Raw genomic sequence first — 27,180 nt, 5'->3', positions numbered from 1 at the left:
GATTTCCTTCAGTGACACGTTCATGATGTGCAAACTCTGACATTTTGAAAGGCACCTGAGAGACAGACCAGGTGGCAAACCTTGGGTATGACTGCCTTGTCCTCCACAAAGCCCATAGATGTTGCTGGCTGGAATTACTACCCCATGTATTCCAACTGGTGCACTAACAGGGCCAGGAAATGAGGTTGGTGCCACTTGCAGATAACTATTCCTTGCAAAGAGTTTCTTAAAGTAATTCATAAAATATACTTTTCTCTCTTCTTTGTTGTGGGAAAAAAAAATCTGCTAAGGTATTCTGTATCATAAGCAGGGAAGAAGAGACTATCTCTGTTCTTCAAAGAATTAAGATGGAAATGGCAACTGTGTCCTCTGGGCACAGAATTTTCCCTTTATTTCATGCCTCTTTCAGAGCTGTGGAGACTGACACTGTGTCACTTCTAACACCTACAGGCACAGAACACAACTCATTTTACAAAGGGAGTTACAGAGCATTCCAAGACATCTCCATCCAGCCCTGGTGTCCTCAACAGTGGCAGGACACTGAAGGAGGGCAGGACATCTGCAGCCCCTCTGCTCACAAAGGCCAGGTTCTGGATTATGTAATGGAGTAAAAAGATTTCCAACTGAAGTATTTCCATCTCAGATACTGTTTTAAATAGCTGAAAGCTAAAAGAGTTCCAAACATTACAGAACCTAAATATAGGAACTAAATCACACAAGAAGTAAAGACACATCATCTGCTCATGTATTTGTCTATTTGCTGATTGCGCTGAAGAACTTCACAGAGAAAGATGCCAAGTGGTGGCAGGAGGGATGCTGAGCAAACAATACAGGTGGGCAGAGGAAACAAGAGAGGGTTTTAATGTACACACAATTTCAGTATTTCCTAGAAAAAAGGATGTTACTCTGCTTAACTGATCTTTTTTTAAGAAGTCTCTGTCACCCTTCCCCACGTCCTCCCTTGCCACACAACACCGACTGTTTGTGCACTTCAAACTGACAGCAAACACGCTTTGCAGCTGCAAGTTACAAGTTTCTGTGTTTTAAAAATGCATTCCTCCTATCTTTATCCTCCTGAGAACACTCAGACACGGCTTAACATGGGTTTTGTGTGATGGATGCTGCCACTGTGCCCTGGGTGGTGCAATCCCTGTGCCAGGACATGAGCCCAGCCCAGGGCATGCACAGAGTCCCAGCCCTAAGCTCCCAGGGAGAGCAAACACGACTCATTTCTGTGCTGAGCAGTTCAAAAAGTTGTGTTACTTAACAGTTCAGCTCCCAAATGTGGTTAAAAAAACCAAAACAAACCACCAACAAAAAACTCAAACCACCTTCAGCGAATATAAATATTCCTGGGAGTTTTAGATTTGTATTTTACAGTTTGTAATTATATGCCTGTATTAAAATCTATTTTACACTTAAACTAATCAGAAAATAAATGTTACATCAAGTTTCATCTGTGGACCTGCCAATCACAGTAGTTTTTTAATTCTGCATATTTTTAAAATTTGTAATTTATGTCAATGTCTCTGCAGGGTAAATACTTGACAAGCAACGATAAATCAGATAAAAAAGATTAGATTTAATGTGCCATCAAACCTACAATATATGCTAAATTAAAATGCAACAAAAACATGTTTCCAGTTTTATAAATATTAGCAGCTATTTGTGGTTATATATAGAATGTGTGGAAGACAGCAGTATGATTTATAAATTGGCAGTGTTCCTTACAGCTCTGTAGGGCATCGGCAGTTTTTAATGCTGTGCTACAGAGAGAGCTGGATTTAACCACACAATGTCATGAATCTGAGAGCAACACCACTTTTCTTGGGGGGGAAAAAAAGAAAAAGAAAGCCAAACCCCCAAAGATAAATATATTCAATTATGGCCAAGTAGAAAAATAGAAGGTTCTGTTTCTTGAACAGCTCTGAGAGGAACGGAGAGGAGGGAGACAGGGAGTTAAACCTTCCTTCATCCTGTTCTGCATCCACACCACCAGCTTCCCATCCTCCCCTTCCCAGGTCCAGGCAGTGATTCACTGAGCCTGTGTGTGCCTCACTGTTGGGCTTTCCTTTCCAAGGGGATTCTGAATCCGCTCACTGCTCTTTGCATCCAGGCTTTTCTTCCCCTCCCAGGGCCAGTGACTCTTCCCCACATGAAGCAATACATAATTACTGCCCTAATCGTCCCTGGAGTTGTGTACACACTGAGATATTTCTAAAGGATCAGAGGTGGAATGTGCATTTCTGGCTGGAGTGTGAGCAATTCCCTAACAGAGCAGGGCTCAGACAGGGCACAGGCCCTGTGACAGCTCGGGGGCTCTCAGAGCCGTGGGGTGCTCCAATCATGTGCTGCACATTCCTCTGCAGTGCTGGGAGGAAGGAGACAGAAGTGACTGCCTAATCCCCACCCGATGGTGTGATTAACTCATGATCACCACTCCCTCAGGGTTTGCTTCTGGCTGACATAAATGCTCTTTATTAAGGAAAAAAAGGCTATTTTTGTTCAGAGCCTGGTTTACAGAACAGCTGCTTTTGCTCTTCAGCAGTGGGGTTCAGACTAGACACTACAGTCCCCCAGGTTACCTGGGGTGGGACAGAGCTGCCTTCATCCAAACCATTCTGCTGGAACACCAGGGAGTTCTCTGGCTGCTTCCAAGTGGCTCACACAGTTTATGCCCTCAAGGTCTGTGCATTTGTTTGCCTCTGCTTCCTTTCCTCTTCCCAAATCACAATGCCCAGCACAGTTTAGTTTTACTTGAGCCTAGTCCAAGCCCCTTTCTCAATTAAAAGGAAGTCATTTACTGTCCAGCAACTTCTACACTAATTTTCTTGCATGCTGTCTGAAGCAGGTAACAACTGTATTAAGGGCAAAAATATTAATACCATTACCTCCCTATTTGTACAGAGATTATGAAATGCCATAGCTAGGTTGGAGTCTCAGCTTTCAAAACATATAAAAGGCTTGCAAATTAGACAGGAAGAAAGCAACCTAAATGTTCAAACTCAAAAAAAAACCCCAAACCAAATAAAACCACACATAAAACAAAACCAAAAGAAACACACAAACAACAAAAAACACACACACACAAACCAACAAACAAACAAACAAAAACCCCACAACAACAACAACCAAAACTGTTTACAGTCAGCCACCCCAAAGTTGCAATGTTTGAGTCACAAAAGCTGGGGAACTATAAATAGAACAGAAATTTATCAATCACCATGATCTGAATAATTCTTCTGTCTCCACCATTTGCTAGTCAAAAAAACCCAAATAGCTTCCTCCAAGGATGAGAAAACATAAGGTCACCAGTTGCAGGATGCCATAAGTTTTTGGAAATTATTGCAATATATGCCTAAAGTGTACCTGCACTTGGAGATATTCCAGCATATTATTCCTCATTAGGTAACCCAAATCAGCTCTGTGCCAGATGCTATTATTCTGAAGAGGAATACTCACATAAGACATTAATAAAAGAACAGTTCAGCATTTCAAATATGTGCCTTGCTCTGCCGCTCTGGTTGGCTTTCAAACAGAGACAACTCTGAATTCCGTGGTGGATACCAATTCTACCAAACCCACTACTCAGCTACACTAAATACTTATGCTAAACAAGGTCATGTCAAAGTTACCAGAAAATCTGGATGTTCACCGACTCTTGCTAAAAACAAAGGTAAGAGAGGAAAGTAGGCTAGCTCTGGTCTTTCACTTCTCTGATCAGGTGGAATACAACAGTATCTGTTTGCCCTGGGAATCAGATAAAATAAGATCCAATCCCCATGAATACAAAACAGCTATTTCAGGAGCAATAACTGCAGTTCAGTAGCAAAGGGAGAGCAAACACTTAAATTGAGGGTTGTGCTATTTTTAAATCTATCTTTTTTTTTCCTTGCTCGGAAAGCTCCATTTTCCTGGTCAGCATGAACAGAACACGCCTGTATTTTCCCTGAGCTGTTCTCATGTCTGAGACATTTGTGTCCACTCTCATAATTTTGTGCTAGAAAGTATCAAACAAGTCTTGAACAGGACAGTTTATTCACTATGAATTCACTACTTCTGAGAATCAGAATCCAGCACACTTTCTAATGGTCACTGCTGTTTTCTGAGCTGAACAACCTCCAGTCATGGCATAATCTCACTGAATGAGGTAGATTTGTTGCCTTATCAAAACCTTATTCCCCTCAGCTTTTTTTAAAAGTTTGTATTTCCTGTCCAGGAAATTTCAAGTAGTGAACAGTGTGTCACTTCTATCGGCCTGGATACAGAAAGAAGTCCATAGAAGAATGAGATGAAGCATCAGGAGGTGCTTGGTCAGAGCTCTTGCTGAAAGACCTGCCCTGGAATGACACCAAGGAATGGGAAAAGTTAAGCTGAAGAACACCAAAATGTCATTGCATCAATGATGCTACTACCTTATAATCAAAGGTGTGCATTTCTTTTAGGTGTGTTTCTGTAGTCAGCATTCTCGTGGGATTTGAGTAAAAGCCCTGAAATTTCACAGGAATTTGTATTATTGGCAGTTTTTGTCATTCTAGTATTTTGAAGAGCTTTTAAAACAGAGCAGAAATTTCAATTTGCCAGTCAAGTTCCTGCCAGCAGACAGTAAGGCCTACAGATTATCCAAAGTGATAAAAGCCTAGCAGTCATTCGTGCTTCCTAAACATCTTAGAAATTAAGCAGGCCTAATCAGCAACGGGTGATTCAGCAACACAGTAATGCTAAAAAGAGAAAAAGCAGAGGCACTGAGGTGCAGAAGTAAGAGAGGAAGTTCTCTAAGACAGCCATGCATGGCTTAGAGCAGAGATCCCCAAACCATGCTCAAGAGATGACTGATGGTCTCCACCCTGCAGGGTCAGACCCAACACGTGAAACTACACTGACTTCAGAGCTACCAGCAGCTCACCAGGGACACAGAGCAAAAGGTAAGCAATGTGGAGTGCTAACAGTGATTTCTTGATTTCATGCAAAAAGTTCAGGAAATTTTGGGAGAAAACTGCTCAAAGATTGCTTTTAGATAACTGTGTAGGCGACAGAACGACTCCACCTGTAGGAAAGACACGCTTTGAAAATTTGGCTCTGAAAGCTGCAGTTGGATGGAAATAAATCATTTAAAGATTTACCAAATGAAACGAGCAATTTACAATTTTCAGTGGAACAGCAGGTGAGTCTTGAGCCAAACAGCTCATACCTATGAAATCCCTTCACCTGGGGAGGGGAAGGGCCCAGCATTGCAACAGCTGCACATGACACAGCTGGTTCATGGGCTCAGCCTGGGACCAAGGGCACCAGCTCAGCACATGGCTCTTACTTTCTTCCAGAACTCAGAAAGGGACCTTTCTTTCCAAGAATGAGGGAAGCTCTTCCTTTATTTAATTAATTTCCTTTTAGTAAATGCCGTGTTACTCTGGCTGAGGAAGGGACTGACATCACAGAACACTGATGGCTGTCAGCCACAGTGTGCCCACAAGGTCACTGGTGATGCAAGCTCTCCCAAAAACTGCTTTCTCCTTTTTCCCCTCTCCTTGTCCTGACCTAGAGGGATGAGAAGCAACTTAGCTCTCTTCAGGTCTTTTATTCTTTAGCTGCTAGGGTAAGAATACCAACACGGGGGCCAATTACTGCCACTTACAGCACTCGTTTCTGCAATCACACCCGTCCACTGGGAATCATCTGAGACAACCAAACAGTTTTCAAACAAGCTGACAAACAGCTGTCAGATGATACAGGATTTTGATCATTACTGACCTAAACACACTCAAAGTAGATACACTGTGATGAAAGACATATCCAGTTTACAGTCCACCCCCACCCAGTCCCTCGGAATGCTGGCACAGTTCTGGCTGAACAAAGCTTTACAGGAAGTGGCTGAAATAGCCCTCACAAGCCTTAGTAACATCTGAAGAGAACTGAAGTCAAAAGGCTTTGGTTATTTACCCTTTCTGGTCTACCCAGACCATTATAGGATTTAGCACCCTGTCAGCATCAGGCACCTTTTCACCTGTACCCATAAAAACACATTTTCTTCAGAGAAGATGCAACCTTCAGGAAAGCAGCAGTGGCAACAAAAGTCAGGGCTAAAAAAATGCAGAATCATTCAAAGAATAAAACAACCACCTGGAGAAATACTTTCTTTGGTTTACCTTAAGTAGAAGTGGATATTTGCAAATCCTCTGAATTGGTGTCAGCAGATAACCCTCCAGTGGAATGTCTGTCGTCTTTCTGCCTCCCAAAAGCATACAACCCTATAATCAAAAAAGGGAAGAAATGTTACCTCAGTCACACAGCTTTCAGGTGCTCTTTGACAGGGTTTTGTATTCCTATAACATGTATTTAAGTCACAAAACACTTTGTCAAACCTAAGGTACAGGAAATGGCACTTCATTTACCACTGACATAGAGCCATCAACCCTGCAAAGTTCTGCAGGCATCAAGAGAAGAAAATCTGCTGTGGATAACAATGGTTGTGCAGAAAGGCATCATCTCAGAGAAGTATTATACAGCTGGTGGCTCAAAAAATGTCACAACAGAGCAATGGCAATCAGTAAACCTGGATGCACCACCACCTGAAAGAATCCAACCTACCCCCACAACTGGTATGACCATCTGGTTTTGTTCACTGGTTTCACATTATTGGTCCAGCAAACTCTTGAAGGCTAAAATAAAGCCTACTAACCAGCAATCAGCATTTACTCTAGTCCAGTCCTTATGCCTGAAGGAAACTGAACTGGAATTGGAACAAATGACTCATCTGCATCATGTCCACCAATTCTCTGGCAAAACATTATGCCTGAGCACAGCTGGACAAACAGCCTGGGTGCACTGGCTGCCTAAACCAGCACACATGAACTTCCTAACAGGTTATGGACATTCATTTCTCAGGATTGACATAGAAGGGGAGTATAAGAATTGGGGAAAAAAACACCAACAAACATTTCTAGTCCTTGATCTGTCCTTATTTTGTCACAATAATCTTTAACCTGTGTGACAAATGAACACTAACCTACTGTAAGCTTTTGATACATTTCCCTGAAGATTCTGCTATTGGCAGCTGCCAGAGACAGGAATTGGATTCAGACAGACTTCAAATATATTTCAGATAAACTACTCCACATTCCTACGTTCAATCAGGAATACGGATTTTGCTCCAAAAAATCACCCCAGTTGCAAACCTGTCCTGTCCACAGAAGCTGAAGTTTAAATGCAGTTCAGGCAAGAAGAGCCTGCTTTGGGGCACCACCAGTGACATTTTTCCCTGTGAAATGTGTGCTGTGGTTCAGACACATTCTGAAATTTAGTGGGTTTTGGCTGTAGTTCAACAATCCTTCTCTTCAAGGAATGTTCACAGACAGCATACATAAAATCTCATCAGTCCTAACTGGTATTTTTACAGACAATTGTCTGTAAAATAACCCTTCCCCAGGCTATTCTAGATCTGTGGCGTTGGCTACCAGCTCACAATGCTCCCTGTCCAATTTTCCAAGTCTCGAGTGATTCAGTCCTTCCCATCTCTTCTTTCAGCCCTCTCTCTAGCTCTGGGCTCAAAACTGCCCTTTAACACTTACTGATTTTTCAAACACATTCCCACATTTTCTCTTTCAGCAGCTGTGAGGGGGCAATCGGGCCAAATCTACTCTCACAAGCAAAGCTTTGTATTTTAACTCTGCCCTCCCTGCACAGTGGCATCATAGCCGTGGCTTTAGGGGGCAGTGGAGCAGGGAAGGGAGGTTTGGAAGAAATTACAGCAGCCACAGCAAAGTAGACACTTCAGTGCAGCCTCTCTTCCCATATTTACTGCTATTTTAAGACTCCCTTGGATTCAGGTGCTGCAGCAACCCACAGCAGACAGTGTGACATCTTCTGTGTGCCTTGTAATCAGCTCGCCAGCTGCTGCCAGTAACACAGACAGCAGGCTTTGTCAGTCCAGTGGAAGTGGAGAACGTTCTGAATGTTGGGAAGGACAGTGTTTACATGTACTTTTCCCTCCTCTTTCTCATTAATTTCCCCCAACAGAAGCATCCAGAGAACCCATGAACAAGGAAAGGGTCATTTGGTGACTCAGAGTAACAGCTTGACAAGGTTCATTTAAACTCAGACATGACAAAGAGACTCTGCCTACCCACCAGCATGAGGGCTTGTCCCTGCTGCTCCCTCTGAGGCCTGTATTTTGTGGCTCAAGGAATGCTCTGGCCCTGCTTGTGACTGACATTTATGCAGAAGTTTTCTTTTGCTGTACTATATTGGGAAAGAGCAGACCTTTGGCAAAAAGTTAAAAAAGAAGAGCAGAAAGACGAGCAGGTCCTTGGCAAAAAGACAGCCTTTTACTTCATAGAATTTACTGGGAAAAAAGTTGATGTGCCTCACCTATGTGCCAACCCCGTTCCAAATGCCATGCATCCACGGGCAGGAAACAAGACATTCAAAAATCAAGCAGAAAGGGGGTGAAAGTAAGGAGGAGAAACAACCAAGAAAGAAAAATAAGGAACGTTGGGCAGAAGGCGCTGTCCACTCATTGTTTCTCCTCCCAGCCCAGATTCTTAAGAGGCACTTTTGATATAAGCAGCAATGATGCAGTCATAACAAATTCATCCAGACTACATTTCCTGCCCACAACTGGACTCATGGGGAAAAAGGTGTCAGAAGCAGGCCACAGTTCTCTGGTGAGCCTGCAGATGGTGAATTGGTTAGAGAACTGAGCAGGGAATAAAAATCCAATGGGAATTAGTCCTGCTGCTGACTTATTGCATTACTCTTTTAACAATCTGTGCTCATTTTTCTGTTGCTTCTTTAAAAAAAAAATCATTTAAAAAAACCCCTCTCTGTTTCCACTGCAATCACTCCTACCAGAGGGGTGCTCATTTCTGTGCCTCGACTCACCAGCTACCTCAACACCCATCCACCCTGAGTGCTCCACACCTGGAATGGATACCACCTGCAAAGTGCCCGGCATTCCTGGGATACCAAAGGGTTGTTCTGAGTACAGGGCAAAGTCAGGTTGTTAAATCAAGAGTGCTAGAGAAGGTGCTTACCAGCAGGAATGTTCTCACTGTTGGGATCTTGTTCAATTCCATCAGCAGTCTGAGTGCTTTCTCGTGGTTGCTGCAGTACTCCTCGTACACAAAGAATTTGTCTTTCTGCAGGGAAAAACAGAGGAACTTGTTGACTCAGACAGGGCTTGAGAGGGCATTTTGCCACAGTCTGATACCAAATTCTTTACAGACAGGGGTGCACTCCAAGTGGCATTAGGGTTGGAGTTTTCATGAAGCATGTGACACTCCTCTAATGTGAATAATGTATCCAGGTGTTCCACTGACTGCTGGCTTAACTCTGCTGTAAGTCAACAGGAGCTTTCTGAGCACTGAGACTTCCAGCACTTTTCCTCTTAAAACATCACTGAGATCACAGGTATTCTTTGCTGAAAGGAGGGATTTTGCTATCTCAGGGATACTTGTCTGTGTGTTAGGATGTTCCATGAGAGTAACCAGGAGCAAGAGGGCTGACATTTCTGAGCTGTGCTGACCACTCCTAAAGGAGGAGGAAACACAGGTGGCTGGGAAGAACCAAGGCCTGGAAGAAGCTCAGAGACCTGGAGGGGAACTATAATACAAAGCAACCAGCTGGAAACTCCCTGCCTTTCAGGGGTGAGGGCCAAGCCCCAGTGAGTTGGTTGGTTCACTCTGTGTTCTGAAACAAGTGGCAGACAACACCAAACAGCTGTCCATAATAGTTTCCCTAACTGGAAGAAACAAAATAACCAGCATATTTAAAGAAATGGAAAGGCAGCTTCAGAACTAGACTGAGGTACCCCCACCAGCACATGCTGGAAGGAAATCCCCTGGTAAGAAACAAGGGTCAGCTGGCAGCTCAGGGGCAGCAAGTTCTGCTCTGCTGAGCTCCAGACTGACAGATAGTGCTGCTACTTCTACCTAAAGTCATCAGAGATGTTGAACCTATTGCAAACACCAGGTATCTGGAAACACTGGAGTGATTCAAAAAAGGAGTAACAACTATTTCCATGCCTGAGCAGATGAGGCAAGAGGTGAGCTGGTCCTCTCAAGGCTGGTGGGACTGGCTGAACTTTCAGCAGCAATGCTCTGGGGTTCCAGTATTGCATCCACCAGAATAAAAGGGGGTCATGAGACTATAGTAGGCTTTAGGCAGGTTGAACGATTCAGAAGCCAAAAAAAAAAGCCCACATCATTTTTTGGGTGTTTCTCAAAATAGCAGGGTTTTTTCTGCATTTAATCACAACGCAGTGCCATGCAGAGCACCCAGACAGGCTACTTTGCATGTCAGAAGTCAGTTCAGTGCATTAGTGTGGAACTCTGTCAGGGGTAGCATGTGAGGCCTTCCAGAGCTACACCTCAAGGGCACCAAGCCATGCAGCCAATGCCCTCCACAGTTTGCTGTTGCATTCACATCAGGATCCCAGTCTGAAAACATTCTCCCTGGACCTCTTCATCTCCCCAGAACTTGGAAGTTAATTGTTTTGAGTTGACTCCTAGCACTCCTAAACCTTCCTGAGTCAGATGAAGATCTCTGCAGCACCTAACTGCTTTTAAGATAGCTCATATTGATCCAAGCAAAAAACTACTGCCAACTGAAGGAGTTCTGTAACGTGAATCCATGGGAATACAGCTGCACTGCCTGGGTATTCCCTTTGCTATTGTCACATGGAAAAGAAATTGAGTTAATGTTAGCTGAGGAGAATTTGACATTCTGGTCAGATGCTCAGAGGTAGATATACATGCACAGAGACTGTAAAACACTTTGGGGTTTGGTTTATCACTGATCTGACGAAATGTATTCCCCTCCTTGTACTTCCAGAGAAAGAACTGAGAATAAATATACGTCTGCCCAAACACAAGAACAATAGTACAAAGCAAATAAAACAGCAGCCACAAAGGGTAGGGTGCCAAGAGCTGAAATCCACACGTGCAAGACTCTTATCCTTCAGCAGCAGCTGTTCAGTTGCTACTGGGAATACTGGGAATATTGGAAAGCTGCAGAGAAACAAAGGCTCTGATCACCAGATGCAGGAAAAGGCAGGGCTGGGTCCATGACACAATAGAGAAAAGTCAATAGGATTGCTGTCAACCACAAAAACTAGAGTTACACAATAAAACAGATATCCAAGTTTCTCCCACATTTCCTCCTCTCACCTCTTCTCAGCTCCAAGGAAGCACACAAGCACCATGCTTGAAACTAAAAATAGACCCATTAATACAACAGCATCCGCTACATCAGTGCACGCAAAATGTCACTGCCCAGGTTTCTGACTGCAGCTTTGAGTGCCTGGAGTTTGGGGGGTTATATTTAGACCATGACAAAATCCCTTTGCCAAAGCTCAAGGCAGAGCAATAACTGCACACACCCCAGAGCCCTCCCCAGCTGTGCCTGCGACCCACAAATATGAGAACTATGCTTTAAATGACTCAGTGGCTCAAGTGTTTAATTTCCTCTCAGGGTGACAGTCAGTCCTGGGCTCTCCCTTTGCCTGGGGAGGAAATTATCAGTTACCTAATTACAGATGTTAGCTGAGGAATTCTGAACCTGCAGTTACTCTAGATTAAAGTGCAATTATGGTCAGAGATGTGCACACATAAAAATGGCACCTTCTTACTCAGCAAATCTGCTGGATACACAGCAAGACCTCCTGATTTTGCTAAGTCTGTACTGTTCTTTGTTGGGTTAAAATAAATCTTTAACCAACAGTCTGTTCTCCCAATATGTTATTTTGGGTCCATTAGAACTGCCCACAAATTAGTACAAATTTGAAAACAGTTCTGACTAGAAAAAACAAGTAAGGCATTTGGAAAACTGAAACCATTTTATTTGGGCATATTTTTAACAAGGCATGGTATTTTCTTGTTTCAAAGCTGGCTGAAACCAATTTTGTCAACATGAAAAACCAAAACAGAAGACATAATCCTCAACAAAACAAGATCCCTGATGACTTAGACGGTAAAACTGATCACTCATGCAACACTGCTCCTAAAAATTAGCATAAAACACATTTCCCTTGAACTAATTTCCAGCTATTATGTCAGCAAACCCCCAGCAATATCAGAAAGGAAGGATCTGGCAATTCCCTGCCCTCCTGCTCCACAGCCACACCTTCCTGACTTGCACAGCTGAGCTGTGGTCACTGCACAGTCAGTGGATGTGCCCTCCCTGCCTTGGCTATTCCTTACTCAGACTAGAGGTTCCACACTGCTCCTAATGGTATTCCTACATTTCCTTAAGGAAATTACGGATGAGACCAGCTTTTTCCATATATTCTGAATTAAATATATCTTCTACTTCCATGTGCCTGCTCTCCCAAAGGGGATCAGGAAACAGTTGGGGTGTCCATTATTGGTACTTCACTCCACAGACAGTGACGTGAGCTCATCTCAGTCCCACTATCAGAAGACCAATTCTCACCAGCACTCACCCCTTTGCAGTGCATTTCATAATTCCTGTATTGCTGCATGTTGGATAGGTAAGGAATACTGATAATTATTATTTATAATTGTAATTTAATAGTAATAAATGCAAAATGGTCTGTTCATATACAAGAAAACAGCACCAGTGAGTACATATCTCAGGCCTTGCACTCAGTCCAACAACTGGAAGTAAACATTTCAGGTTTTTCAGCACCACTCCAACACAGCAGCCAATCTGTCACCGTCACCCTCTAGTTCTGACAGTCTCCCTATTGAATATTAATATATTAATATAGTATATCTTGTTCATAGCCATGATTCCAGTGGGTGGTCAAGGCTTTAACTGAGTCACCAGTAAGTTTTTCAGCAGCTGACAGTCATTTCTCACACCTGATACAATTCTGGGGCATGGTCTCAGTAACCCACTATCCAATACTATTTTAATAATTGTCACAGCATAAATAAAAACCAAACAAGGAGAGTAGCTGGTAAAGCTCCAAGTAATGAATGGCTGTAGAACTGCTGCCCACTCAAAGCTGATGAACTGTGAAAGCACGAATTTTTATTATGAAAGCCTAATAGAACACATTTTGATAGGAAACGGGCCTGTGGCTTGGTGGAGTTAATAAGAATTTGAAGAGATGGCTATTATGTACTTGCTTTCTAATTTTCAGACATCTCAGGAGGGCTGCTCCAAGCGAAAAAAAAAGTGCAATTTCTAATTATTTTACATGTAAATTAGGTAACTTTGCATTTAAATTAGTCCAGCCTGTAACTCGGTGAATGTAAATGGTCTTGCAAATACCGATTGCAGATACATGCTCCATACACACCTTAGTCAAGAGGATGGCACATGTATGTGACTGAAAGTGAGAAACAAACCAAAAATCTACCCCAGGAACAGTTCCACAACATAAGACAACAAATGACAAGGAGAGAGGCAGTGCAGGAGCAGCAGCTGCAATGGCAGGGTCCCTGTTGTGGGTCTGTGCTCTCCTGGATCAGGGAGCAGCACCTCAGAGCAGATGAGGATGGACACAAGATCATGTTGTGGCTGTACAGAACAAGTACCAGCTGTCAGGCACAAAGCCAGATGATACAGAAGTAACTCACCAAAATGTCCTAAACTACCTGGCAGAGTGAATTTGTGTCACAGGAGTGCCTTCCCTCCTGTGTCTGGCATTCCTGAGCCTGCAGTAGGAGTTCAAAAGCCACACTGGATTTATTTTGGAGCTACAGAGTGCAGGTACTCGTTTGTTCCATGCTCAAAGGCTGGGTGTTGTAACCTGTGCTTCATTTCAGCAAGATAAACCCTCTCTCACCACCTTTCATTTACAAACAAACATATGCACAGACACCAACTACTGTAAATTATGTACTGTCCTTTGGGTTTAATTTTGATCTTTATGGGTTTCCATTTTTAAAAATTTTACAATACATACAATGATTATTCATTTACTTGAGACTGAGCTGCTTTTTGAAAGATTTGGAGCCAAAGCAGGCAAATTCTCAGCAATAAAATGTGATCAGCTGGGTGACAAAAAAAAAAAAGGGAAAAAAATTCAATGGGAAAAGGAAGAGTTTCTAAAAATACATCGTTGTTTAGCTGAGTTTGTGGTGTCCATTGTTCTAATTCACAAGTTCTCATTCACAAATTTTTTCCCACCCTACCTACAACTTTCATACAAGACATACATTGTCACAGTACTGCTACAAGCCTGAGAGATTAGGACTTACTAAGGGGCAGGAGAGCTTATGACAGGAAACTGCATTTTCAGATAGCATTAAGTCATTGTACTTACAAATTTTAAGAAAACATTTCCCAGTTCATGCTGAGACTGAGGTTCTGGTTGTAAACAAAATTCCAGGGCAGCCAGGAACTCCTTGTGAACACCAAGAATGTCTTCAATGTTAGAAAATAAGATCTGAAATATAACAAGAAAAACATTGCTAGCTTTTAATATATCTCAGAGTGTTTGGTTAAGTAGTGGCACCAAAATATTGTAGCTCTAGACTTGCCATAACAGGATCCAAAGCACAGAGAGGTCCCTGGTTCAGCCCTGTACTAAAAGGTAATTGTGACAGTTATGTGATCCCTGGCACTGGAATATATGTGGGCTAAGGGGAATAAACTGCCAGGGTGAAAGTTGCTATAAACACATTAAATTTGTAAGTCTTCATCATTTTCATACAAAACAGGAGAAGAAAGTGTGACTCCACATGTAGGAGATGGAAGGGTACCTACAGAGGGGGGGAAGTCCTGATGTACAGTGGCAGCCACTGGAGGGAAGCCTGAAAGGGCAGAGGAAATCCTGGAGTCTGCAGTGACACACACATTGCAGACAATGTTTCTACCACTTTGCTTTAATTAACATCACTTGCAAAGAGAAGATCTGCAGTGCAGTCAAACCAGCTTTCACTTTGGAAGGAGACTCCCAGGTCTGGCTCACAGAGTGGGAGACAATTCTCTGAACCCCAACATGTGCAGCCTGACAGAGCCAGCCTTCACCTTCCTGGCATTTGGTGTGGGAAGTGATCAAGTCTAACATCCTTCAAACAATTCCCAAAACGCCTCCCCTAACACTCAACACTTCAGATTTATGCACTGGAATTTATTCACTGAACATGACACTGACTCAGCCTAGTGGCTGATGATGTGGCATCAATTCAGAGGAACAATAATCAGCAAATTAAGTCTAGTCATAGGAATTAAACCTCATTTCCTGGTTTATAACAAGTTTCTCTCTGGTTTAGCAGGGGTAGACTAGATCATAAATTCAAGGAACTTTCTCCTCTGCAGGTACCCAGGTTCAGCTCTCTACCTTCTGTTATTCAAGGACAGACAGCAGTATTTCCCTCAAACTCCTGCAAGCTGGATGTGTGTGCAGAGCAAAGCCTGTTGCATGTTCCTTGTCTTTGCTCCCCTCTCCCTTCAGGAATGCTGAGATACATACTGTGCACCATCATGAATGCACACTGGTGCCTCAGAGCTCATTTCTAGCCCTCCATAAACTAAAATATCCCAGGCTCTGAACCCAAGAAAAGGCCAGGGAGCTACAAACCTGCTCCCAGAAAACTTCCTGTGCTAATTCCAGCAGAGCCTACGCTGGTTCTGTCACATGGCTGGAAGTGATGTGATGACAGGGCAGCCCCTGCCTGCGTGGCTTTGCCAGAAGCTGTGCCAAAAGGGGATTAACAAGCAAGAGGAAAACATCTGTCGGGGATGATTTGATCCTTCAGGAGCAGCCTTTGGGGGGTGTTTTTTGATCCAAGGAGTATCTGTGCAAGTTCTGTGGTGATCAGCAGAGCTCTGCTTGCAGTAGAATTTGCAGACAAGAGTCATTTGAAAATCAGGGCAGCAGACAGACCTTGACTGCACGTGCTCCTGGGTCTAAGGCAGTTCCCACCCTTGTGCCCACCTTCATGTTGTACTGCCCTCAACCTGCTGCATCAGGGAGGTGACAGCACAGTGAGAACACATCAGGAGAGTTATTCCCACGTGAGGCAGCATATAAACTAAAAACAATTTTTTTGGTTTGATGTGGCTGCAGCTGTTAATCACTGGAGCACTTAAAATCTGGGCCTGGCACAGGACTCAGTGTAGCCCTTCTGGAAGGGGCTACAGTGGCCAAAGATTACTGAAATCTCCCGTGCTTAGCTCCAGCTGTAGGAGAAACCTGCAAAAATCATAGTGGGAGCAATAACCCAAATTAGCCTAAAGAGCACTTTCTCCTTTTGCTCAGAGGTGAGTGACTGCCAGAATACCCTGTATTTTCCTCTAGACATTTCTGCTGCATGAAGAAAGGGAGGAAAAGACAGGCTTCTCCTTACATAAGCTGCCAAATCATTTTTACAGTGTCTGCTACCATCAGCCACCTCACAGCTCTCTGGTGACTCGAGACACATAACATCAGCAGGGAGATTATTAGAAGTCCCAACACCACCTTGCTTTTCCTGCATCTACCAGTAAGAAAGGAGAAAAAAATGAGGGGAAAAAAAGAACAAGTATCTTCAAACTGCAGGAAAAACAATTAAATTATTTGGCATAGTGGGAGATGGAGGGTGGAAAGAGAAGATAATGAATATATTCCTCTGATCAGGAAAACTGTGCCTTTGTGATTCTATTTCACCAGCAATAGGCACAGGCCCTTTATTACTGAAGAGAAGCTCTGTTATTGAAGGCTGGGTATTGTAATAACCAGAATAAATGAGGTCTCACAGTGGCCTCAAAAAGACCCCCTAAGCACTTCTAGAATGACACAAAAATGAATTGGTACTTCCCCAGGGAAGTGTGATGAAACTTCAAATACAAATACATTTAAATCAGCAGAGAAAATATGAATTCTTCTGCACAGGCATTGTAGGCACTGTATCTGATTATATGGCAGTCATAATCAATATTCATTTTGACAATATATGAATAATGATAGCATAATAATTTTCATCAGCATCTGCAGCTGCTTGCCAAATTGGCAAATAGTTGTGTAGGTTTATTTGCAAGCAGACTCACTTTTTGCACACCAGATCTATTGTCACTGATCGCTTGTCTACTTTTTCTTCAGCCAGCCCCAAATTTACTTCAGACACTGGATGGTGAGATTTTGGGGACTGGGGATTTCCAAATTCATAGACAGCAAGAGGCTGAGCTCCACAAAGCTGCCATCAGTCTTGCTCCCAGCCCTTTCTGATGCCAGCCAGCCAACAGCACTCCTTGCTGGTGTGACAGGCAGAGCAGGGCTGGAGCCCTGCTCGGCACCTGGGACAGTCAGGGAACACCAGGCCAGGAAATGCAGGAGCCAGCACTCCCACAAGAACCCAAATTCCTCTCCACTAGAACACAAAGGAATATTCCTGCCTCCTTTTCACATGCCCTATCAATTTTACAGCAGTAGAAGACAGCAGATAGGAACTGGTTAACTGAACACTGTCAGGCAAAACAGACAAGGACTGTGCATTCCCCGCCTTTCCTCTCGAAGACGCTGAAATGGCCTCTCTGTCCTCTACTCACCATTTCACAAATCTTGCCAAAAGTTAGTATCTCTGACAACACTGCACTGTTGTCAAATTTTACTGAAATTAGCTGGTGAGATGAAAAATTGCTGGAAGATGACAGTTATAAGAATGGGTAAACAGATTGACAGATAAACTGTCAACATGAGTTCTTTTCCTTAGGGAACCAGCTTAGTAATAAGCATCAATATGACAAGAGGGTATTTGATATTCATATCCCTGAACCTGGCCTTTCATTGCATATCATTTTCCCAAGAAAATGAGGAAGACAGAAGAAATACCTTAACATTCTCCTCTGTTATGTACTTCTCAGCTTTGTCCACAGCATTCTGGCGGATCCGGTGAAGAAATGCCTGCAGAGATAAAAAAATATTATGTTTAAATGGTTTGATAAAATTTGATTTCACTAGTTTATAACCTCTAGGTTCCCATCAACACAGTGTGGCTGATTAACACCTAAAGAATGCAAACATTTACCAACTCCCCATACAGACGAGAGGGCTGCATACAGGCACCACCAAAGACATTTCCTACAGTGCTGTTGGGCTTTGCCTGGCAATAAATGTCTTCCCTTTGTTGAAACTTTTAGACTTAATTATCTGTTACTACCAGCAGACTGCAGCAGGGTCCATTTGCTCTCTCTTTGAAGGCTCCCCTGTCTCTGGGATGCAGCTGTGCCCAGGCACAGCGAGACGTGTGTCAGCAAAGGACTGCGAAGAACAACAAAGGGACATTCACACTGCTGGAGCTGAGGCACATCAGAGCCTTGAGCTGGGGCTACACACGAGTTCAACAGCCTCGGTATGTGGAGTAGGGAAATGGAAATCACCAGACAGTGCCTGGGATACATTATCCTCTTCACTCTATTTCATTTGGTTAAACACAGACAAAACAATGCTGGAACTTTTCACTTCGGTCAGGCTTCCCCTTCCCTCCGCTCTGCACAACTTTAACAGCCAAGTCAATAAAAAGCTCCAGGCCAGATACAAATGGACAGTGATCCGAATATCAGCCTGTAAAGCGTAACTCTGGCTACTGGAAGTCGGGACCTACTTGGATTTGCACTGAACACACCCCCAACATATCTGATTCAGTGAGAAGGGTTTAGCAAAGTACACGGCAAGGATTTCCACCTCAAGGCTCCACTGGTTTAGCAACCATTGGCTAAAGGGCACTTCTGAACTGACAGAAAAGAATGTTCTTTCCCACAGACATCAGCAGAGACGCAAATACCTGCAGGTGAGACTGAAGGGAAGCTGGTGAGGACAGAATCTGCTGCAATAAACTACATGACCTGTGCACAGAAGGGCAGAGGGCTTTCCTCTCTGCTCTTGTCAGTGGTTTCTAACTTGCCTCCCACACAAAGCAGTGAGCCCTGGGGAGTGCTGTGACCAAGGATGAAAGGAACTTTTTTTACCCACCTGACAGAGCAAGGGGAAGCGGGTCATGTCTTTGTATCTATGGCACAAAGCAGCTTTGTTACAGCTTGATAATAAAAGGCTTTTAGAAGTTGAACTATTCCTGAGCAATGTCCATGTCAGCTGGTGCATACTCAGCTTTTGCTTTTTGCCTTTGGCCTGTTGGGATTGGCAGCAGCTTACAACCTGATAAGAAGTGATGTCACTGGACCAAACTTGGAGCTTGTGGAATGCCTTTGCCTGTGGTATTTTGTTTGGAAGACAGTGAATGTGTCCTTCTGCCTGACTTCCAGCACTAACAGGGGCACATCTCTGTTCCTGCTTAGCCATGGCTCTCTGGCACTCACGAGCCATTCACACTTTATAGGACAGGCACCAATAAAAATAAGATTAATTAATGAGGCACAGAGACCCTACATTTGGGTTTGGCCCTGGATTTTCAACATGCTTTTGAATCAATTTCAAGGACTATAACCATGCTGCTCCTCTTGTATTGCTAAACAGGAAGGAGATCTTGTCTAGATTCCAGCTAGATATGGAGAGCCTGGAGGAGGCTGTGTGGACTGAGAAGTCTGAAGAACAGATTCCTGCATTAAAGGGACAGGACACAGGTGCCAGTGGCAGAAGAGGTGTTTTGCAAGAACCAGCCAGTCCACCCTGCCAACAATGGGGCCAGAAACTGCAGTGCCCAGCACTGCCCAGGCAGGGAACTGGCTGAGGTGAAGTGTTTGCTGGTGAGTAACGACAGGAGGGTTGGCAGAAGAGCTGCTGCCCTCCCACTTCAGTGTGGGGGGAGACAGCAGAGCATTAATAATCAGGCATCTGAGTTATACAAGGTGGTACATCACACTAAAGTCACTCATTCTCAAAGCATAAGCCAGGCAAGAGATTTTTCCTTGCTTTAATCACATCTCTGTTTGGAGACAACAAATCCAATTGGAATGATCAATTAATATACACAATTAGCAGCTCTGCTGGTGACTAATAGTTACCTGTACATCAGTCCCAGTATGATGGGTCTAATAATAGACAGCTGTATACAGAAGTGCAAATCACATTAGCTGTTACAGGTCAGTCAATAAAACGTGGAGACTGTGTTAATCTAAAAAACAGCTTTTCTGTGACGCTTGTCTGAAAAGATCACTCAATGTGAGCAGGAGAAAGAGAGAGAGGGAGAGAAAAAATTAAAAAAATAGAGAAAGGCATAGAAAAGCAGAGACAGAGGAGAAAGGATAAAAGACATAAAGAGGGAAACAGGCAACTATCAACTTTGTAGATAGCCCATCAAACCTCCTACAGCCTCTGATTTGCCTTGATGTACATGAACAGCAGTCCCTCCAGTAATAATAAGAGCTACAATAGATTTTGGTCCTAGAAATTTAGTAATCTACTTTCGGGAGGAACTGCCTTTTGGAATTATCAAAACTCAGCAGATGCAGAACTGTTTGTTTCCCAGTTTTCAATACCTTCTCAGGTGCAAAAAGAATCTGGTGCAACACAGTCATTCAAATAAAAAGTATGATAAACACAAACCATTAAACAGCAGGCTCATGGAGCTAATGCTGCATGCCCTGTTCACATGGCAACACCACTTTCTTTCCAAACAATTTCCTGCTTGGAAAAAGCAGCCCCTTTCCCAGAGATGGTATTCTGACATTCAGGTCAGTGTTTCCCAAACTTCTCAAGTGTTTTTTTATGCTACTTGTTTTATTAGGGTCTAAACTCATCTGTACCAGCACTGTTTCTCCAATCACCTGGTGACACAGACTCCAAGACCCATTACACAAGTAGCATGCAATTCTTTTTGGGAAGGGAGTGCTATGATCTTTTATTAGACCCATAGATTTAGCTGGAAAATCAGAGAGATATTTGGACCAGGACATGACAGAAGTGATGCCAAAAGAGAGAAGGTGGTCGTGGTGAATATTAGAAAACTTGCTGTAGCTGCATCTTGTTTATATTCCAAAACATTGTTATTAAAGAGGAATCAGCTGAAGGGGCAAAGGCTCTCCTGGCCACCTAAAAAGTTACTGAGGCAAATGCTCTTTCTGGCTGCTCCAACCTACATTTATGATTTCAAGGGATCTAGTCATCGACATTTTCATGAGGAACTTTCAGTTCTTCAGTACAACCCTTTTCATCTGCAACACTTTTGATCTCTGTAAAAATGAACTCCCAAGCCTGTGGGGACATGTGGAAGCAGAGGGGCCAGCTTTCTTAGGGGATCTTGAGGAACATCTCTAGGACTTGAGGACTCTGCAAGTCATTCCTAGGACACTGCAGGATGATCACCATCACCCCTGCATCCCAATCAAGAGCAGAGCTCTCTGCTGGGGCTCTACTGGTGGTTTCCTCCTCTTCCAAACTTAGCAGGGATTACTGAAACGACCACCAACTGCAGATCACCAAGACACTGCTGGAGTGCTGAAACAGGCAACAAAAGTGGGCTTTGCTTCCTTCTGGACGCTGCTCAGGACTATAAGCCTAAAGACTTCACAAGAATCAGGGCTAAGAAGCTGGCAGAAAACGTGCCATCTTTGCTCCCTGTCCCCCCTGCCATTCCCAGTGCTCCGCTGTGCTCACGCTGGGCCAGGTCTCGGAGCAGCCTGAGCTGTTTGCTTGCACAGCACAGGAGGGGAGAAGGACTGGCAGAGCCCATGGGTCCAGAACAAAACCAGGTCAGGACACAATGGAGGGAAAATCCAGGAAACCAGGCTGAGAAATTTTCATTCCCCCGATAAAGGTTGTAAAGGTCCCGTCTTCCATGTTAATGTGCTCAGCGTTAGGAAAACAAACCCGCTGAGGATTTGTTTTTGTTTAAAATTCTGCTGCTGCATCAACATAACATTTATTTGTGCACTGTGACTCGCTGCCCTAAAGGTCTGCTACTTCCAAACTCAGCAGGCCACGGCTGATGCTCCTCATGTCATGCATAAACACGGTTTATAGTTTGTCTTACAGTACAAATGCCTTGCAGGATTCAAGCAAATCTATGACAAATCAGAATGAAAAGAGTGAAATGCTTCCTTTCAGCAACACATCATGTTGACTAAGTTTCTTCCAATAAATACTAATAAAAACACATTACAAATCTAGAAAGAAATTTAGGTTAAAAAGTTCATTTCAGTAAATAAGTACTGGTCCTTTTTGCATGAAGGTGTTTTGCTCTTCCATTCATGACCCTCACAAATCCACTGCTGCAATGAAACCTCATTGATCTGAGTGTTTTTGCAGCACCTCTGAACCACAAAAGCACAGAGCATAATTTAAGGCAAGAATCTGCTAATTGTGAGTTTGTTCTAACACAAAACAGACTGAAGATACTGAGTTGTCTCTCAGACAGGCCTTGCTGAACTCACCTTGCAGCCCTAATTTCATTAGGGAAAATCAGCTGTTTCCCATCTTCAATTTAGCATAAGCAACACATGCAAAATACGAGGCCGTGAGTTTGCTCATGACCCTTCTCAAAATTCATGTCTACGGCAGATACTTCCTCAAAGGTTCAGAAATAGCAAGAGATTTCTTACTAAACAGCAAGGCAGGCAAAGTGTGCCTGCCCCTGAGGGAAACGAAAGGGAGAACAGAAACAGGCAGCGATGAGGCAACCGGTGCCCGTGTCCAGGGGGAGCAATAACTGACAGCACAATCCTGTAAAACCCATTTTCTCAGCAGGTGAGTGGAATGTCACGTTGCTCTTCCGAGACAATGAGGCGATTCTGTTCAACTCGTCAGTGATGGGGACCGATTTGGAGCAAGGATGCAGGCATCTAGATCAGCCTAGCATTTTTAGTGTTAAAATAAATAAACTGCTTTACACTCGTGCAATCAATAGTATAAAGCTCCTTGCAAGATATCTTGCTTCCAAGAAAACGGGCTCACGGTGACAAATTAAGAGGTGACGTGGACAGTGAATTCCAACACTTGACCACCACGAGCATCTTCACCTTGAACTACAGCACAGGGGCCATGCACCCATCCCTGACAAGACAGAGTGAAAACACATGAACAAGCAGCTGCAAATGTAATTTTAGTTTCTCCTTTTTTTCATCACTCGAATTAGTGTTGCCACTAAATGTGGATGTTCAAGACAATATCTGCCTCTACACTAAAAAGCCCCATTGTCTTCAGCAAAGCAGATTGAAGGTCCTGGGGGAACGTGGCTCTACTGAAATATTCTGACCATTTAAAATGAATCTTTGCCAAAGTTCATGTTTTAAGAGCAGGTGCATCCTTGCTCATGTTGCTCAATTGTTAGCTTTGAACCTTGTCATCCTGATACTCTTTTTCTTTCTATCAGATATGCAGTTTATAAGCCACAACTCTACACAAATGACAGGAAGCAAATACCCTGGAACCCATCCCACATGCGAACTGCAGTCCTCACCTGCACTGAAATCTGAAAGACAATGCAATAAATAATCTCCAAATAGCATAACAACGACTGCACAGGGCTATTTACAGAAAATAAATCCCATCACAACCTTCATAACAACTAAGTGGGCATTTGTACAGAAAGCTAAGTGTTCCAGCAGTTCAGCTGTAACTGCCTGACTGCAGGGCTTTCACAGCCTGGGAACAGAGACACCTCAGCTGGGGGTGAACCTGCTCCAGTTCCGCTGCCCCTGGTGTGGTCTGCTGGGACAGCTGGATCTGAGAGACACATGAAGAAATTCTTGAGTAAATACAGATGACTGACTGAGTTTCCAACATCTCTTACCGTCCTGGGCAAAAGCCAGCACAGAATGTAGAATACTGGGCCAGGTTCAGGTTTTTTTAGTTGTGAAATTTAAGCTAGAATACTGGAAATCAGCAGCAACTCCTCTGACATCACTGGTATTACACATGTAAAATGGAGCAACACTGAAGCAACTGTACTACTGTTAAAGAGTGCATTACTGTACCTCTTACTGGTAATCCAGTATTCCCTCACTGTTCAATTACTGGCTGCTATATTAATATTTCTATAGAAACTCATTTTAAATTAGCAGTGTTTGGAGAAGGAAGGAAGAACTTCAGCATCAGATGAGTGCATTATACTGCAATTCCTGCATAGAGGATTTCACCTATGAAGAATATTTTCTCTAAATCCTCTTAAAACAATAAAGAGCCACAGCTGTGAGAGAGAGCAACTCTGCAAAAAGTAGCTGAGATCTACGGGCAAATTAATTCATCAGCAAACAGCTGAACAGGGACTTGCCTGATAGGCAGAGGTGTTTAGTAAGAGGAAATAGCACCAGAAATATCTTTTATTGCCCTAATTTCAGGCTTCCTGTGTATCAAATTGGCTTTAAAGCCTCAAAGCTTATTGGTACATATTTATTTTTTTGATCTATCCCCTGATGAGGAACTCAGCTATTAGCTAACCAAGATGATTTAAGAAAAAAAAAAAAGAAAGAGTCATGTACATCATGGAATATCAAACATTCTCTGCAAAGAGCTCAGGCAGTCTTGAGTGGTAGAAGCTGCACCACTGCTACTGCCAAGCAGAAGCTCAAACAGACTCTACTGTACAGTTTCTAAAATGACTCTTCTTTCACAGAGGTTACAGACCTTCCATAATCCTGAGCTGTAGACACGAAGTGAGGTGAACTCCTTATACCAATCCTCTGTGCTCCACAACACTCACTGCACTATTTCTGAACACAGCCACGGAGAGCTTTGTTTCCAGAACCACGACTCCCATATCCCTGAGGACAATGTCTTGCTCCTGTGCTCCAACTCCACCCCCACCTCCCCACTTCCTTCTTTTAAGGAGTTGTGTTTTTTTCTTCATTCAAGTGTTGTCATTTAGAATAACAACCATTTCACACACAACAAAAACATGGGTGTTATAGCAGCACCATCTCTTCCCACAGCAGACTGCATGACCACTTGCAAAAAAAGTAGATTTCTTCTCAGGTGAAACTGGGAAGACCCTCAGAAAAGAAACGCAGCTTCAGATGCAAAATCCAGATGTATGACACAGAAGAGATACTTTGATCTGAAGCATACTTTCAGTGGTATTTTTTATAACTGTACAGATACATAAGCAATAAATGCATACTTATTACAAAACCTCTACTGATACTGGCAATTTAATAAACGTTAACTACATATGGATCATGGCTTTTTGAAACTGCTTCCCCACTTCTTAGTCTGATGTGGTGAATGCTGATGCATACTAAATGAAATATAGGGAAGCATTTAGAAACTCGGCTATTTAAAATTATGTAAGTGTATGTATGAATAAAACACTTGAATAAATAAACTGGATTATTTCGTTAAATACTAGGTAAGAGAAACAGCCACTCCTAATGTAAGCTATGTGCCAAAAACCGAGCTGATTTGTCCTTAGCCAGTCCTGAATTTTAAGGTTCATGCAGTTACGACCACACTTGGCTGATTTATCTTACATTTATCTTGCCACTGAGTGTTACACTGTCTATAACACCAAAGTTAATAAGAAGCAGAAGTCAGAAAATACTGGCATTGCACAGCAATGGTGCTTGAGGGAGTCAGACATTCCAACAGCTTTTTGCTCACTTTGACTCTCTTGGTCCAGCACAAAACAGTTTCTGTCAACAAACCCCTGTGGCTCAGAGGAGGATTCACCCACCTACTCACACCCCAGAAAGCCTCCCCTGAGTTAGTGACCCAGGTTACCACTGCAACAGAGCACTGGGCAGGCAACTGCAGGGGACCAGTCACTGCACTTCAGGGGGATGTGTAAGAAGAGAGGATAAATTACCATCCAGAAAGGCCCTCCTCTTTCCATCAAGAGCCAGCCTGGGTGACAAGTTTAGCTCAGACCACCCTCCTTGCCTGTACCACTTTCACAGCATCTGCAAATACAAACTCCAGGGCAGTGTTACTGAGTGGTGACCAGGAGTGACCCAGGACTGTCTCTCAGTCACTCGTGATGGTTATGGACATGGGGGCTGCAAGTTGACACTGGCAAAATTCACATGCACAGATGTTCTCAGCACGGTGGTGCTCTGGGACTATCACAGGTGAACTGATCTAGCAGCACTTCCCAGAAAAAGTCACCTACAAAGAAAGCTCCAGAAAGATCCCGAACCGTATCTGTATTTCCAGTGTACCGCTGTTTACACGGGAATTCTGCAAGAACAAAGGTCAAACCAAATTCATTCATGCGTTGACTGATGGAGGAAGGTGTAACCAAAGGGAAGTGAGAGTGAAATATGTTGCAGTGTTTCTCACTCCAAAGAGAGATCCCTTTCTTCAAGAGGGGTTGTTCTCATTTGAATTACAAAAAACCTTTTGTGAAGTGAAAGACAGGCTGGTGCTGCAGAGGGGCCATTGTCTCTTCTCTACCACTGCCCTGACCTCTGCCAGCCCCTCCTCCCCTCAGCCACTAATATTTGCATCCTCAGGCAGGTCAGAAGATCCCAATTGATTTCAGGCCCCAAAAGCCACATTTTTACCTTTGCTTTCTTTGGAATCCTTGAGGGCTCATTGCTATTACTTTCTTCACATGTCCCATACCCTGCCTCTCTTGACTCCTCTTCATCCTCTCCCTCCTGTACAACACTACCTCTGCATCACTCTGAACATTCTCATTATTGCAGGCTTAGAAAAAGACTCCTCCTCTTCTTTGCTTAAGCAGCCCTTCTGCGAGCATCTACCCCTGTAAGACTGCAGCCCATTCTAATACCAACAGAAAATGTATTTGTTTGGGTTTTCAAAGCAGCTTAAGACAGTTATGTGCCTGATTCTCTCAAGCCTTTGGAATATTCTCGCTTTTACTGGCCTCTTCACGTCTTTCTCCCCGTACTACAATCATGAGATGGTTTTAATCATCTTACTGCACTGTGGCACTCTTCAAAATGCTTTCAGGACACAGTTTGTTTGAACAGTGTGGTTTACTTCATTCCTCTGTTATGTAGCGGAATAAATCCTGACAAGCCTGTGTCTGCTCAGCCTTTACGGTACTTTAACAAAAGTTTGCTTCAGGAGCAAGGGCCCAGTAAAAACCATACAAATACTTCAGGATTTGACCCATATTTCTTATTCACTGTGTTCACAAGGGAGAGATGCCTGCAGACTGCAAGCATTTCTAGATTAGTGATGGATCCAACTATTAAGATCCTATCAGCACCAGGCAATGTTTAATCCAGTTTCAGGCTATTCACAGCTACTCCTTTTTCAAGAGGGATGTAGAAACATCAAAGTGATTAGAAACGTCACGTGGTCTCCAAAAAAAGTAAAATCAAGATGATTAATGTAATTGTAGCAAGAATTAGAGTTTCTTTAATTAATATTTCAGGATTACAAAGCTAAAGAACTTTGATATCAACAAGATTATTTATTTTGTTCCTTTTCTA

General features: G+C 43.3%; 1 protein-coding gene across 5 annotated transcripts in view; it reads right to left on the bottom strand.

Moving 5' to 3' along the window:
- The window catches only part of PREX1 (phosphatidylinositol-3,4,5-trisphosphate dependent Rac exchange factor 1), a 145,992-nt gene that overhangs the window by 72,122 nt on the left and 46,690 nt on the right, over nt 1-27,180 (bottom strand). For all 5 annotated transcript variants that reach the window (XM_050314074.1, XM_050314077.1, XM_050314075.1 and 2 more), the window contains exons 2-5: nt 17,720-17,791; nt 14,231-14,353; nt 9,030-9,134; nt 6,144-6,245 (exon numbers count right to left, since the gene is read on the bottom strand). In XM_050314074.1, coding sequence (XP_050170031.1) covers nt 6,144-6,245; nt 9,030-9,134; nt 14,231-14,353; nt 17,720-17,791 — 402 coding nt within the window. The remainder of the gene's footprint in view (nt 1-6,143; nt 6,246-9,029; nt 9,135-14,230; nt 14,354-17,719; nt 17,792-27,180) is intronic.

This window comes from Myiozetetes cayanensis, unplaced genomic scaffold, assembly GCF_022539395.1.
Source record: "Myiozetetes cayanensis isolate MyiCay16 unplaced genomic scaffold, myiCay2020 scf19, whole genome shotgun sequence".
In the NCBI taxonomy this organism is placed as follows: Eukaryota; Metazoa; Chordata; class Aves; order Passeriformes; family Tyrannidae; genus Myiozetetes; species Myiozetetes cayanensis.
This window is presented reverse-complemented; position numbering and strand designations above follow the sequence as displayed.